This window comes from Pecten maximus, chromosome 3 (assembly GCF_902652985.1).
Source record: "Pecten maximus chromosome 3, xPecMax1.1, whole genome shotgun sequence".
Taxonomy (NCBI): Eukaryota; Metazoa; Mollusca; class Bivalvia; order Pectinida; family Pectinidae; genus Pecten; species Pecten maximus.
This window is the reverse complement of record NC_047017.1, coordinates 7,454,285-7,470,781: the sequence shown is the minus strand read 5'-3', so window position 1 is coordinate 7,470,781 and position 16,497 is coordinate 7,454,285. Positions and strand designations below refer to the sequence as shown.

The 16,497-nt window shown below is 35.7% G+C and overlaps 1 protein-coding gene across 1 annotated transcript; it reads left to right on the top strand.

The window, feature by feature from the left end:
- The first annotated feature begins 3,155 nt into the window (after positions 1 to 3,155).
- LOC117324681 (cyclic nucleotide-binding domain-containing protein 2-like) lies at positions 3,156 to 15,515 on the top strand. Its single transcript, XM_033880619.1, has 19 exons — positions 3,156 to 3,868; positions 4,547 to 4,608; positions 4,860 to 4,998; positions 6,147 to 6,221; positions 6,480 to 6,568; positions 6,761 to 6,834; positions 7,228 to 7,316; positions 7,886 to 7,969; positions 8,468 to 8,523; positions 9,933 to 10,010; positions 10,555 to 10,615; positions 10,982 to 11,111; positions 12,206 to 12,261; positions 12,536 to 12,596; positions 13,258 to 13,292; positions 13,599 to 13,739; positions 14,192 to 14,236; positions 14,470 to 14,559; positions 15,137 to 15,515. The coding sequence occupies exons 1-19, from the start codon at positions 3,458 to 3,460 to the stop codon at positions 15,239 to 15,241; spliced, it is 1,881 nt and encodes a 626-aa protein (XP_033736510.1). The 5' UTR covers positions 3,156 to 3,457; the 3' UTR covers positions 15,242 to 15,515.
- Positions 15,516 to 16,497: the final 982 nt, after the last annotated feature.

Below are 16,497 nucleotides of genomic sequence, written 5' to 3'. Positions count from 1 at the left end.
TGTGACGTATTGGAGACTCCTCCATCTCGCGCTTCTGGATCCAGAAACTTATAACAGAGTCTGCCTCAAGATCCACAATGTGCTATCTACACCAAAATCTTCCTTCTGACTCCACACTGAATTCACACAACATCTGGGAACGTGCTGGACATGTCACCCTGAACGTCAACAAAGCAACGGTGAAGGCAAAACTTGTGACGGACACATACATTGTACATTCTTCAATCCAACAGATCCAAATTCAACAAGTACGAAGTTCCGGGAACATGTCAGATGTGTCACTGGATATGTAGATAGACACCAATTTTTGCTGCTTTGCCCGACATCAAATCACATTCGGGCCAGATATCTAGGGCTGCTGAATTCAATTATTAACTGTAGCATGTGTAAAGAGTCAGATGTTCCAAACCTGTGTGTTACAAATGAGCTTACCCTACAAATCATTCTGGATTGCTCGGGGTTACATTTCATTTCATTTCATACCAAAGGCACTACAGAGGCAGATAGAATCCCTCTCAAGGGGTCTGTGTTACGCCTTACACCAGTTTCGTGTTGCAACGTTATCGTCACCATGATCGTTTTCTCATAGGTACATATATCCAATCTAGATTACCTTGATGGTTATTTAAGAAATAATTAACGATGATTCGTGTATTATTGCAGGATATACAACGAGGACGATGATATTTTGCAATTAAATTAATAACGAAGGCCGCAGGCCTGAGTTATTAATTAAAATTGCAAAATATCCGAGTCCGAGACCCATTAGCCCACTCGGATATTAATTTAATTGCAAAATATCATCGTCCTCGTTGTATATCCTGCAATAATACACGAATCATCGTTAATTATTTCTTAAATAGGTATACGCTATCGACATCACGAACTATCTTTAAGATGCGTCTATATAGTCAAGAACTATCCAGATATCAGCGTATATAGTAATGTACATTACCTCATATGTTACATGGTCATGAAGGGTGCTCTCCTGAGCCCCACTCGGTTTGCACTCTTCTCCTTCTAGAATATATCTTCCGGTCACTCGATTTGTAGCTCTTCTGCTTCTGGAAGATCTTTACCTCTTCCGTTTCGAAGCTGGAAGATTTATCTTCCAAGATGGCGGCGACCATGTTTTAAGTGTGCGAGTGATGAGGTTTCACTAGAGAAGGATTTATGACACATACATGCACGTGTTTATGTCATAGTGTTTGAAAAAAAACCTTAAAAACTTGTTTATTTTGGGTTATATTCTCCAGGTTTACTCGATTTACATATAACGGAATGCGATCTCCTAGAAAGCTGCTCTTCTGAGAAGAGTGCAATCGAGTGAGGCTCCGTAGTTGAAGATACGATTTTCAGCCTTGCTATAATGAGACCTCTCTCTAGGATACATGTATTATCTTCATTGACCCTATAGTGTGTTCACTGCTCGCGCACACAAGGTCAGCATAATTCCCCAACTTTAGTTCAAGTTTATGATAAGCATGTATATAGTGTATATATTCTTGTAGGACACTGCTGATAAATCCGAAGCCACTACCCATTATCCACGTTGATATTCAACGGTTCTCCAGATATTGGAAGAATATACAGAACAAGAACAAGAACATAGGAATCCAAATCTGGGAAATTGTGACACTTTATATTTTATTTCTGTGTATTATAGTTTATTTGTAATATAAATATGTGATTATGTTGTTTGATGAATAAAAAGATAGAAAAAAAGGTGTCCTGACACTTTATCACTAGCCCTCCACCTCTGGGTTGCGAGTTCGAAACCTACGTGGGACAGTTGCCAGGTACTGACTGTAGGCCGGTGTTTTTTCTCCGGGTACTCCGGCTTTCTTCACCTCCAAAACCTTGCACGTTCCTTAAGTGACACTGGCTTTTCATAGGACGTTCAACAAGATAAACCAAAAAACTCTGTCCGTCTTGTAAAAAAACTTTATCTTTTTACCCATCCCAGTAATTCTAATGAAATACACATATTCTATGTCCTGAAGGCAAATTATTTATTTTGACAAGATATTTCATTTACTTCATTTAAAAGACATATACATCATCATATAATATATATAATGTATTCGTATGTATTCATTATTGCGTGTGAAATGAAACCTGTACGATTTCATATATACACATACATATATATGTACGTTTGTGTTCCATCAATCATAACTTATTCGTAAAAAACGTGATTGTTTTTTTTTTTTTTTTTTTTTTGTTTTTTTTTTTTTTTTTTTGTTTGTTTGTTTTTTTTTACTTATACAACTCTTCAAGAATTAAATGGTTTTTGTACAATTATATTCATTTTTGATAGTTATATCTGCTGTTTCAAAATATTTTATGAACTAAATTGCTTATAAATATTATAGCCTGATTTTACCGAGCCATGATAACAACATAAGTTGATATGATATTTTAAACTTGTACGGAAAAATACGTGACAGTATTTGTACGAAAGATGATATCATATGCATCTTTTGTAAATCTTTATCTTTTAAATTATCATAATCACATTTTGTGTTACAAGTAAGTCGGAAGAGATTTTGTATAGGCCGGATATAAACGTCTAATTTAACTCAATAAAAATGAAGTCTGTTTATATAATCATATGGTCGAAAATTATTTCTCATAGTTAAATATAGCTACATTTAAATTTAGAAACTTGTTGAGGAAATCTGATTTGATATTTGATATAGGTAGTTCTAATATTGAGTGGTCTTACAGACATTTTTGTCTGATAATTACCCTTAATTAATCGGCTCTTGACAGGTCTCGAGAACTGCTGCACGGACATGTACTTGGTTTACTGGTTTACCTTGTTCTGAGGACGGCTCGTTTGTGGTGTGTGAAGTTTTGATTAATTTTAATTAATTATTACGATCAAACACATATGTTTCTACATATGCAAAAATTAGTGTTGAGTTATATTACATTTTTGCTTATTAAGTATTTAACACAGTATAATATATAAAAAAAAAAATTGTATCACGATTTCTCACATAATCGAAACTGACCGTTTGTTTTTGACAAATACAGCTCACTCTGGCCACTGGTCAAGATAATAGTCTCCTTGTTTGTCACACTCTCGATCCTTGACGTCACTGTCTACCTCTGGTCGCCAAAACAGCCCATTTAGTCCCCACACAGGGAAACGATCACGTGACCATCGTCCGTCATTGGTTGATACGGATACGATATGCATAATGTTTTAAGGAGCAACTAAAGCCTTGGACTTCACCTATTGGGATTACAAACTTGTTAATACATGTATATATATATTTACCAAATATGTGAAGTTTAATTAACTGATTAGCTGTGGAGTTTATTTATTTACAAAATAGTTTATTTATTTTAAGTTTTATTTAGTTATTCATTTATTTATTTTCTTCTTTTATGTTTGTTTGGTCTCGATACCGGAATTATTCATTTAGATATTTTCAATTATAACGACATGGAACATGAGTGTGAGACAGAGACGGAAGAACAGGAGGAATACACGGCGATATACACTGTGTCTAGACGGACACACACGCGTACGAGAGGCAAATGTAGTCGAACGAAAAGTGGAAAGAATGAGCAATCACAAGCAAAGAAGAATTTAAATGTGTTTTTAGAAGGACATTTACCTCCCGTCATATTCTCTCCGCGGAACCAATCAGAACCTCCAAAGACGTCCTCAGGAAAAACTGACATAACGAAAGAAAATTGGCGGAACTTAGACATTTTCCCGATTGCTCAGAAGAAAGTGTTTCTGGGGGAGTGTTCTGACCAGGAGGATTTAAATGAGTGTCCAGTGTCCGAAAGTGTCCTGACCGTCCTCAAAACCGTCCGTATATGGAAGCTGAAGAAGACTGGTAAGCGGGTACGTGAATGCTATATGTATATAGCTTCCATATCTTAAAATTGAGACTATCGTTCTGATTCACGTCTTAATCCTTCCTCATTTTAACATTGTATCTTCCTTCTTACAATCCTCTGTTATAGTCTGGGTAACTATTTCCATACATGTATATTATCCTATCTCTGCATCAACATTACATCACCCTTCCCGTATCTTACAACCATAACATACTCAGTAGCAGGTGCGTCGCCTTGTCTCATGCCCACATGGCTCACAAAAGACTTGCACTTTATACACAAACCCAAATATCTAGATAAAAATGAGTTCCGTTTAACAGAGAAATATAGGGTCGTCACAAATTCTAACTTACAAAAAAAAAAAAAAAAAAATAAGAAGAAGAAAATCGCAAGCAAACTACAGAACAAATGCCAGCAATCGTTCACAGAATTACAGAATTAGACACAAATTAAAGTACCATGCACATGAGCTATGTGACCAAATCTAGAAGTTTAAAATCACAAAAAATATAGTTTACAGATTATGAGAATTCACTATGCACACAACCCAGATTGTATCGGCGGTTTGAAAAAATCCGGACATATATCCATGCCATGTGGCAAAATTTTGTATTCTCGGCCAATTTCACCCTATTGTTATGACCTCGTTCCATTGGATATTTTGACTGTTTTTGTATTTCAGGGGTATGACAAATTCCGACGTACGGCAGAGTTCGTCCAGTTCGCCAGAAAGATATGTACATGGTAAGTAGTTTTTTTGTTTTTCTTTTATTTCGTCAATAAATCAATTCGCTTTCGACCGATAATGGTTTTATCAACACGAGAAACCAATCGAGGACGAAATATATTCGATAATTGTTTATGTCGGCGATATTTGTTTATCTTTATTGAAAAGTATTAACGGTATTGATAAATTCCAATTATTATTTGTGTCACGTGACAGTTTCGGATGTTAAACATCCATTAAGTAGATTTTAAATATCTGACCATTTCAGTCGGCCAAATAGAACCCTGAGTCAGGAAGAAAGCATATTATTTTTCCTAAACACCAGTTCCAAACGTCGTCCGGACACGCCCAACTCGCCCGACCCCCGGGTATTGTTTGACGTCACTCCATTCAAAGCTCTAGGTCAAGTAAGTGCGCCTTAATACTATTCTCTAATCTGGATGGTGGATTCCATTTTATTTCATGATGATGTAAAAATGTGCGTTTCCTGAGACATTACGGATATATGTATTAAAACGTTATTATGTATTATGTTATATGAATTAGTTATCTAATGTACCTACGTGATGAATCTATAGCAAAAATTAAAAAATTAAAAAAAAAAATCAGTTTTTAAATCTTTTTATTCATCCTTTTGCATATTATATGAGTACAAATACATAGAAAAAACATCAATTATAGATGCAGTTTTACAGCAACACAATATCGTTTTTTTTTTGTTGCTTTTTGTTTGTTTTTGTAAAGAGCAGGAAATGTGTCATAGATAAGGCATATAACATTTTAGAAACTGTGTATATGTATATATATTGAACAATCTTTAATGGCAAAATTACTTACTACCGTCAGCGGTAACATAGATAATTTTGGGGAAATATTTCTATCGGTTAAGAAAAGAAAAATATTTGGCGAATACTCAGATTTCCATGTGTTGTCTACACTGGCGATCAGCTGGAGCAGGATCAAGGTTAAGTGTGATGAGGATTATTCCAGTCATAATTCTCGATGAATTATAGAACGTGAACTATTTACAAGTGTACCTTCGAGTCCCGTATGGCAGGAATAATTCAGTAATCAGTTCAGGGTGTCAGAAGAAAACATATCGTAGATAGTAACATTGACGAGATCTGTCTGTAACAGACACTCGATTCCCAATCTCTCCCAGAATGCATTGCGGTTCCCTTCATAACATGGAACCGCAATGCACTCTGGGAGATATTGACTCGATTCCATAATAACGAAGGGACCGCAATACGTCAGTCGGTTAGAGCGCGGTGACGTTAACTCACCTAAAGAACCGAGGTGCGTGGTTCGACGCTCTGTGCCCGTGTCGGTTTGTGTTTCACAGAAACGGACTGGTCTGTACTGTTATGGCTGTGTCCTTAGGCAAGACACTTTACCCTTATTGCTCTGGACGCCTTCCGTATGATGTTCAGTGAGGTAGTCACCAGCCACTACTCTTTTATCCCCATGTCAGTTTGAATACAGCGTTTCCCCCGTTGATATCCATTGTTATATACATTTTTTTTTGTATATATGTTTTGGTGTTTTTTTTCAGAAAAATTTCGTCAACACTGTAAGGAACTGTCTCGGAATCCCACCAGAGTGGCGATCAAATGATGACATCACAGCGGTCAGTCAACAATATTTTGTGATATGTGTTAAGAGCACGACGGGATTCTCGGATTCAGTTTTTAAATTGGTCCATGTTTTGTCACATTTTTAAGCATGAAATTACTCCTATGTAAAAATTAAAGGGTTTGAGAATCAGTATTTTGCCACGATTTAAAGGAATTTTTCACCACATAGTCTCGTAATATAAACAACATGTATGGCTCCTTTCACAAACCGGGCTGTTTATCCTATTTTCACGGTACTTTTTTATTTGCAGATGACTCTCATGTTAAGAAAATTCAGCAAATTTTGCAGTTATCCAAAACACGTACAACAAGGATTGTGTCAGCAGGGCTGGTACTCAAGGTATACTATAGTCGTCTGATAAACCTACGCTTCAATATTTCTGTTCCTTCAAAACAAATCGTCAATAAATCCCTGATATCGTATATAGAGTGAATTCCTATTTGATAAATAGGTACATGTATTATAAACTCTAAGGAATCTGATATAAAGAGGAGATATAAAATTTGTTTTTACCGATAAAATTATTTTCAGATTCGACAAGGCCTCGATATTAGCCAGGGAGGGAAGTCGAGCTGATTTCTACTACCTCGTCTTGTCCGGAGTCGGTCAGTACCACAAATACCCTCATCTGTCATAATTTTGTGTTGCTTTCCTGTTTTCTTCAATAAAGAAAATCTGAGCTTATACAGTTTTATACCTCGCTTGATGTAAAAAAAATGCACTTATTAAATTATGTTGGACTTCCTTTGAATGATCTTACGATCTTTCGGAATTTACATGTGCAACAGAAATTCTGTTCTTTTTCACGAAAAGACAAAGTTTGAATTAGAGTTACTTCCCTTTGCTTTCCTTTGTCATATGTAGAATATATTATTTAAAATCTTGTTTATGTAGTCGCTATATTGTGATAGCGCTACCAACTTACGATAAATACATCCAGATTCTTAAGTCACATTTGTATAGAACTGTGTGTAACCGTGTTGTGGTCTATATCGTAGCCATTTCCCGTTGTCTCGACTATAAAGAAGACCCCGCAGCAAAGAGATCTCAGTTTGTCGAGTTCCACAGACAAGGGGACGTGATTGGGGTGAGTAGTGGAGGAATTATCTAAATATGAGGAGTGAAAAAAAAAAAAAAAAAAAAAAACAATTTAACAAAATGATTTAATACACTATGTCATTTGCTCGAGAGAAAAACATTACATTTTATTATGTACCCGAAATAATCTCTCGTATAAGGACTTTTTAGTGGTTATCCTTCAGAAAGGGGCTTATATTTCTTATACCTTACGCCTCTTATATCTCTTTATATAAGAATTTTTAAACCTCCTCTTCCTCTTCGACGTCAGTAATTAGTCGATGTCAGCTAAATTGATAATGTTTGTGCGTTTTGAATACCCGTACTCTGAAAATCATTTTTATTACGGATTCTTGACAGCTATGACCGATAAACAGTTTATATTATTAAAATATTAAACTGATTCAATTTTCTACTTCAACACCGTGTACAAAAAAAAAAAAGACTTACACAGCTATATCAGGTTCAGCGCAGAATATACCTAAAACTACTTTTTTTGCCAAAACTTCTGACAACATATACAGCAAAATAAAGATTAATGAATTTGCAATTGTACTAAATGCTAAATTTGCTGAACAGGAGAAGGAAATACTGACCAGTTCGGAGCGACCAATGACCATTGTGTGTAAGGAGCCTGTGGAGGTGATTGGTCTCGATAAGGAAGTAAGTATATAGCGCCATTATTAATTTCCCGTGTCACCAACTCCTCTGAACAGCAGTATATAGCTGATAGATATCAGATATGGTGATGTGAAGCCGAAAAAAGCGACACACGCTTATCCTTCCGGAACGCACGGTCCTCGTTCTCATATCCGAGTTTTTGTTAATGTAATTACTACTTTGCCTTGTTTTATCGATTTTTAGTTACAATGATGACTTCGCTTACACGTTGGTATCACTTCACTCTCTCGTTGCTATGTTTACTTTGCTATTTCTTTGGCTTCTCAGATCATAAACAAAATTTTTAGCCGCGTTTACAAAGATGACAAAATTCTCGTTAATATTTGACTAACCTTTAAAACACATCTAAAAAACTTGTCTTCTATTTAAATTACAGTTCTGAATTTTCACACGGAGTTCCATAATTCATGTTTTATTTATTTATTTATTTATTTATTTTTTTTTTGTATTTTTAGTATTTTATTTATTTTACATTTTCAGGAGTTTCTGAGATTATTTCAGTCCACCGCTGCACCACAATGTATCAGTTTCTTAAAGTAAGTGTATGTTTGGATATACTGGTTATAATTACCAACAACAAGTTTTCTACACTACTGCGCTCAGATAAAGAATATATGTAATGGTTTTCGGTTGAATGTAATATTACGTAATGCATATTTATATTCCATATTGCATTTGCCTGCATGTCGTAGAAAACCAAATTATAGTTTATGAGACAGTCGTTCGGTCAGTGTAGGAATAAAGCTAGCAGTGTCTTCCGTGTAAACAAACTGGAAATGGAGTGACCTTTGACATTTTTAACAATTGGGCAACATCGTTATATAAATTGGTTTATCGCATAATCGGTCTATTATCCGGTGAATTCGCCCATGTACATGTTTGCATATGTCACTAGTGTAATCTATCCTCCAAACTACTGACGGATAAATGTATGCTTTATCCGTCAATATGTTTCACGTGAATTAGTTCCACACCTGACGGGACTATTTTTCAACTTGACCCTGAACTTTAACATGAATGTGTAACGTTCACGTACAACAAACGTTAGTAAATGCTATGTCGTAATCGCCAAAAGTTAATTTGTCGGGAATAATTTGTATTTGTGTTATATTTCCATACATGTTTAAGTGAAATTAAACTCTGATTTACATAAAATGCATGGAACTATTTTGCAATGGCGCATTAATAGTTTCGCGGTAGAAACACACGCGCACAAGAGGTATCAATGAATGGATATTTTCCTGCGCTATGAAGTAGTACACATCACTCGGGATCACTCCTACCCAAGAAAGGTAAACAAATCGGGTATTTGTTTACTTTGAATGTCGTCAACTTGTAGAAAATTGTTGCAGGATAGACAGACTACACGGCTGGTATGTTACAATATAAAGTTTATTTTGGTGCTCGACACAGAAAGCCGAGCTGACTAGGCAGAGCCTCGTAACCTCGGCTTTCCTAAGTATAAACCAAAATAAACCTTATTGTATCATAATAGCAATGTATTCTCTATGAACCTCGAAGCATTTTCGATAAGCTGCGCCAGTCAGAAATAGATTGTGACGTCATAATATGAAAAACGATGTTGCGTCGTGGATTTGAAATAGTGCAACAAAATAACTGCCTCCGGTTTCATCTTCCCTCCCCTTTTTACTCAAAAACTTGTCAAAATTTCAGTTTTATGAGTTAAATGATAAAAGTATCGGAGTTTTAGAATATTGCTGGGCAACGCTCCAAAACTAAAGACTCGCTTCATAAAATTTCATAAACCATATAAACAGAATCTTGTATCTCGATCTTGAGATATTTTACATAACTGAGCTTTATTTTTCAATACTCTGTGGCATCACACTGAATTTCCGTTTATTCTGTATATGACGTCACTATATTTCAGTTCTTTTCTTACGTCACTGATTTTAATATTATATATGACGTCACTTCCTTTCAGTACTATACCCGAACTGTCCGGATTCCCGTTTCAACTCCTACAGACATACCACTTCTCTTGTTCCGTACATCACTACAGGTATGGCAGCGTTGTGGATACATGTACAAATATCAGCCCAGAATATGCAGGCATTCATGTTTTCAGTTCTTGTTAACTGAATTTGCAAGGCACCACTTGAAATGAAAATATTTCTACGCGACCTTACCAGGGACGAAAGAGACTGGATATTGTATCTTAACTGTTTCATGCTAAACTATGCACAAAGACGAAATCCATAAATCAGTATTTTATATGCACGATTCGGATTTGTTGGATTGGCATTCGTCTGCTATCAGTGATATTAGTACACATTTGCAATCGTGGGACACAAGGGCTTTTTCTGAGGGCTTTTTGGGACCCATTCCCAATTGGAATTATTTCATTTCAAAGCCAAATTCCCAAACTTTTCTGTTTACTCCTGAAACAAAATCTTTCCCAGTTCACCTATGTTCTCCCAAAAAAGAGACAAAAAGACCCCATCCCAAACCAGTGAGAAAAAGGCCCTGGATTCATTTGTAAATTCAAGCAAAGGGAATCCTGAGATAATACAGTATAGATGGCGAATGCTTTCTTTTATATACAGGAGAGGCGCCGTCATTGTGAAGGACAGTAACGAATCAGAATGGATCTACGTTATCAAATCGGTAATCTGATATCTTCTTCACTTCAATACTATACAATAGAGTTTTTTTTTATTTTTTAAATTAAGCAGGAATTTCTGACGTTTCATGTCATTGTGTTTAAAACCACATGCAATAATTATATATATATATACATCATGTTTATCAAAATATGTTATCGATATGACCGAGAAGTAAAAGCGTCGCATACATCAAACCTAAGAAATATCACACTTAAGAATATTTCGGTCGATTTACATAGCAATGACTGTATACCATTTAACCCTTAAACAAACGCATTCCAATCTCTTCAAGATATATATTATCTTCCAAACTCGATGATGTTTGCCTGATGAATAAATCAAGTGTATAATGGTTGATTCCGCGCAGGGTTCCTGTCAGGTGTACGAGTCTGTGACACGACGAGCACGTGAAAGAACAGCAGTGATAGGACCAAATAAAGCACTAAAGTCTTCCCTGGAGGGTGGCCTTCCCGAGATTGACAAATCTATACATCTAGGTATGTATTATAAACAAGAAATATCTTTGAAAAAGATAAACGGCATAGTTTTAATGCTGGTAGTTATTTAACGAAACTAACGTTTCAGCAATGATAACAAATCAGTTTGAATCATTGTTGGTGATAATAAGACTGCATTTAAACCAGGAATATAATTTTATTAATGTGTCATTTGAAAAAATACATCCATTTATTCAGCTTGCATTCAATCTTTACTTTGTTTCGTTTTAACTGTATATCTGCATTTTGCCTTTACCGCTACATTGACCAATCACATACTTCATCTTGACCAGTAACGCCACCTGTAGAGTCTTATCGGGGTCCAAAAGAATATTATACGGCTATTCCGAAAAAATAGATATAATAATATTTACGTTGTCTACCATGATATATCAACCAGACAAAAATCGTTCACTTGTAATAGGATTTCTTGAGTGGTGAAACTCGATTCAAAAAGCATTTTAAGATTACCTTAAGACAAAAGCAAGTGATTTCAATGCCGCTTGAAGTGAGAAAACATCATCAGGACATTATTCCCAATAAAAGCTCCAGATAAAAAATTCTTCTGAGCGAATATCTAAAGACTCTTCAGAATGCATCAATATATATGATACAAATACATATTCAGAGCATTTGTCCCTGTTTCGCCAAACATGAAATTGCTGCGCTCTGGTATATGTAGTTAACCTTTGATCAACCCGTCACTTACCCTTCGGCTCTTTCTTCGATCTGTCCTTGATTGGCTACTTTTCAGGTTAGACAAAAACGTAATTGATAGATTTTGTGCATCAAATTACTTATGTATAGTTGTCCTCATCTAACTTGACGAATGTTCTTGGATTTCCTTTTTTCAATTGTTTGCTTCCATGGTTTTACCTTTACCTTATCTTAACTGACTTTTCCCGTTATATAATATAACCTCGCTGCACTGATCTATGAGCTCCGTTTGTTTTTGTTGTTGGTCCTCGTGGCATATTCGCTGACCTATGATAAGCTAACGTCCATATCTTCTATCTTGCTGCTAAACTTTCGGTGATCTCAATGCAGGTGTAACAGAACACCTTTCAGATTGTCCTAATTACTGCTGTCTCCAGTTTCAGATGCTTGTTCGGTCTCATCAGTGGAGATGTTAGGACCCCGGAAATCCAAGGTGAGTGACTCTTTATCACAGCTTTGGTACTAAATAAAATACGAGATCAGACTTGCTTGTTTGTTGTTTTCCAAGAGAGTCAAAAAATAAATAATATTAACACGATAATACAAGATAAAGAATTTTACTAATAATTCATGAAACGTCAATATTAGGGGTGTGCCGAGTACTGAGATATTCATTTATACTACATTTATAATACATGATTGATTTAATTACTATAACGTTCTCGGTATTGTTTTCTAAGTGTGTCCGGTATTTGTTTTCGTTGTAGTCCAAACTAGCCAATAGTTCCTTAGCCCGCCAAAAGACAGTACTGCCTACCATCAACACTGGTAAGTATTGACCATGTGGTCACTAACGTTAAATGATTCTCACATAGTCATCCACCATCAAGTGAATATTGTCACTAAACAAGAATAAGTAAACAGATATTATATATCAACAAAGATACACAATCCTAACGGGAATGGTGACTGGATAAGGATATGCTTTTATCGACGTATACCATTAAGATGACATTGCCAAACTCAGTAGAATGAAATAAGAACTGGTTAAATTGAGGATTTGATTTTGGAGCTCAATCAAAAATGGGGACACATCAGATCAATGGAAATTTCATCTATGTCTTCGGTTTGGGGGATATTGAAGAAACAAAACTTGATCTGCTGTTCTAAGGTAATTTATTGCTGTTTTGTTTCTTTCATTCTTCTCGTTTTCGTCTATTGCTCTTTCCAAGGTGGTCTTTCCACGTGTGGTCCGCTTACTATTTGGAAGACACACGGGGAACTATAAAGTAACCAACAAACTCTGGGAGTTTAAACTGTTCTTATGAAGAATACCTCCCAAACGTTTTGATGATATTCAGATGCCTTCCAATAATGTTATGTGCCAGGGTAGTATCACAGGCGCTTGCATATAGAAATGTATCGGTGAAGTCTGGTGTCACTGTATATTGATTACAAAAAACAACTTAATTTTGTTTATCTTTTGCAGTCAACATCAACGGATCTCAGATATCTCCTGAATCGGTAAGAAGTGGGCCTGTCATTTGTCTTGGCCTACTAACTTGCTATTTATTCGGATCCACATATCCATATGTTGTCTGACACGGGGAAATTCTAATCCCTTCAAAGCTGGAGCACCAAAATATTTTTTTTTTATTTCTTACAAAGAAGAACTGAATAAAAGTAATGTTGGCATAACTTTTCATAGTGGTTCTTCTTGCATAAAAGAAATGGGATTTGTTTTCTCCCCAATCTTTGTCATTCCGTGTCCTTTCAATGTATTGGTCACACTGTTGATGTACCTGCAAATGAAACGCTGTCTTATTTCAGACACCAAGAAGATGTACTACATCTCGCCATGGGAGTCCACGGGCGGACATCCGCAGCCCTCGGACAGACGTTCGGGAGTCCTCTGCTAAAGGGCATACTTATTACGTCAAAGTGGACATCATCACAGAACGGGAATGTTTCGTAAGTAGGCTTTCGTTGTTTCAAATTGTAGTATTGTTTCATGCATCTACTTGCTTTTGAATTTTGGACTGTTATAATTGCTTATCATTATTAGATTATGACTAAAAAGAATAAAACGCTACTAATTGTGAGCGGGAGGGGGATGAATACATACAAATTATTGTCTGTAGTGTAAGAGGCGATCTGAAGGCGTTAGATCTTGGCATGGGATTTTCTTCATTATAGACGTGATGGCAGGTTTTTAGGGAGAGTGTTGGTATCTGTTGCCCAATTCCCTTTTTTTGCCAAGATTTGCCCAATAAAATATTCTGAAAGGAAAATGATGACAAGTCCTATCATATCTGAACCACTTTAAGTTTAGAATAGTTTAGGAGTTTTGAATTGTGATTGTACTTACATTTATTTACGGTTGACTGGTTATTTACAGTTGACTGATGTTGTTCTCTTTGCAGGGATTACAGTCGCTACTTTATAAACAGTTGCCATCTTTGAGTTTGGTGAGTCCATTTTCATTCTCATCAACGGACATGTTTGTTGATTTCCTATCGCATCGTAGTGCCTAAATTATGTCAAAATATTATGACGAAACGGAGGCGGCTTTTTTGAAGTTGTCTGTTTAGGAGAGATAAAACTTTGAAATATAAATAACTCTCGTTCTGTTGTTGGTTTTCGTCTGTAGACATCTCCTTGGTTCTGCCAATTTAGTTCTAATCGATGCATATGTTTTCAGGTCAGCAATGGTGCCGAATGTATTTTGCTATCCAAACAGTTTTTTCGGGACCATATGGATGATGACTTAAAACGACGACTTGTGTACAGAGTAGGTAGTGGAAGACTTATTTACCAACATGATTTCAATAATTTCCAAAGGTATAGTGTATCTCTAACTGCAAACATGCACACTAAAGTTTTGTTTAGAAACCATCACATGAATTTCTAACTTCAGTATATCTGAATGATATCAAGCAAGTAACGATTAGTCCTCTTGTATAATTCAAATCCATATATGATTTAAAATACTTAATTTACGATTGTATTATATTGTTTTCCCGCAAAATACAATTTGTTGTTTGAGTATCTACAAACCATTGCCACATTTCTCAATACATGTATTGTTATGTCGATGATGATGATGATGATGATGGTGATGGTGATGATGACGACTTCTGTTGTGTATAAAGCGTCATTGTTATCCTTAGAGGACAATCACCAACAAAGTGATTTGACAGGGTTGTTTTTCTGAAAATGATCAACAACTTATCAATGATTATGCCATAAGAAAGGCAACAGAGAAGAAATGTATGTCGGGAGCAGAACTGATTGATTTCGAAGACATTCCTATCCATCCTCTACGCACACATGTCATATCTCTCATCTGCGAATCTATTTTTATCTAGGTACCCCCGTATCCAAGCAACTCGCACGTGAGGGACGCCGTGGAGGATAAGTTACATTGGGATATATATAAACACCAGGTGCTACACGACGCTATGTCTAAATGAATACTAGTATATATAGCCAAACCCCGTTATCACAAACTCTGATAACTTGGAGACTCGACTTAACTCGAAGTAGAAGTTCTCGCATCACATACTGGAATTGGAACTTTTACGGAATCGACGATGTAACTTCAAACCCATTTTCCGGAATGTAAAAAAATGACTTGTATGAATTTTATCCGGGTATGACATCGTGTGGTGAACAAGCAGATACTATAGAATCAAAAACATGATGCATTAAATATATGTCTAACCAGTGGGTTGCAAATAAAATATTGTTGTTGATATTATTGTTGTTGTTGTTGTTGTTGTTGTTGTGAAACCTCATCAAAACAACATGTCAGTAATAGCATTATATATATTTCTTCCGTATTGCAATATAAACAAATCGTAACTGATTATTCTATTGTCATCATAAGGTCCCCTCTTCCATTGGACTTTGGTTCAAGAATTCTTACTATCTCTATTTCTTAACAAGTACTGGAAAGATATTTCTCCGTAAAGTAGGTTATCCTCCGACCCTGGAGGTGTCTGTTCAAATTTCGGAGTGATTAGAAAACACAAAATGACTAGCATGCAGCCATCTTGGTTTTTGACATTTGAAGTTTGTAATCGCTATTTCATGACAAGTACAAGGAGGATATTTCTATAATTTCGCGTGAGGGTTCATGGCCGACAGGTGGCCATCTTGACTGTGTGAATTTGGTTATACCATTTCTTGAGAAGTATTTGAAGACTAACATTTCCAAACGCCATATAAAAAAAAAAGGCAAAAAAAAAAAAAAAAAAAAACAGCGACAATTTTGGAATTGTACGGGTTACTTTTTAAGTACACTGTATTTAGAAAATATATCTCAAACGTCTTATGCATGTTCTTAAGAAACTGTAGCTGAGCAAATATGGTCAACATGCAACCATCTTTTTATTTTATAATTATGTTTTGTTTTTGTTTTGTTATTACACATGCATTGCAATGCCATGTTCGATAACAGTTAATAATTTGAAGTTGAGTACAGAAAAAAAAACTTCCATAAAACCTATAAACATCTTCATCCCGTGGGTACAATGGTCCTCTAGAATCTCTGCTCTCCGATTAATATTGACAAATAAGTATTCATTTTAAGTGGACTTACCTCTCGGAATGATTTCGACTTCATTGGTTCGTGACTATGATTGGAATAAAGAATTGGTAAGTAAATGCGCTTAGCTAGCGTGTCATTACCAAACCCCACTTACATATACAAACACATTGTTTAATA

Excerpts from the sequence above, each read along its gene's own strand:
- LOC117324681 (XM_033880619.1), top strand. The coding sequence starts at position 3,458 with ATGGAACATGAGTGTGAGACAGAGACGGAAGAACAGGAGGAATACACG. Across the intron at positions 8,524-9,932 it reads CAATGTATCAGTTTCTTAAA|TACTATACCCGAACTGTCCG; the intron begins GTAAGTGTATGT and ends ACTTCCTTTCAG. Across the intron at positions 13,740-14,191 it reads TCACAGAACGGGAATGTTTC|GGATTACAGTCGCTACTTTA; the intron begins GTAAGTAGGCTT and ends TTCTCTTTGCAG.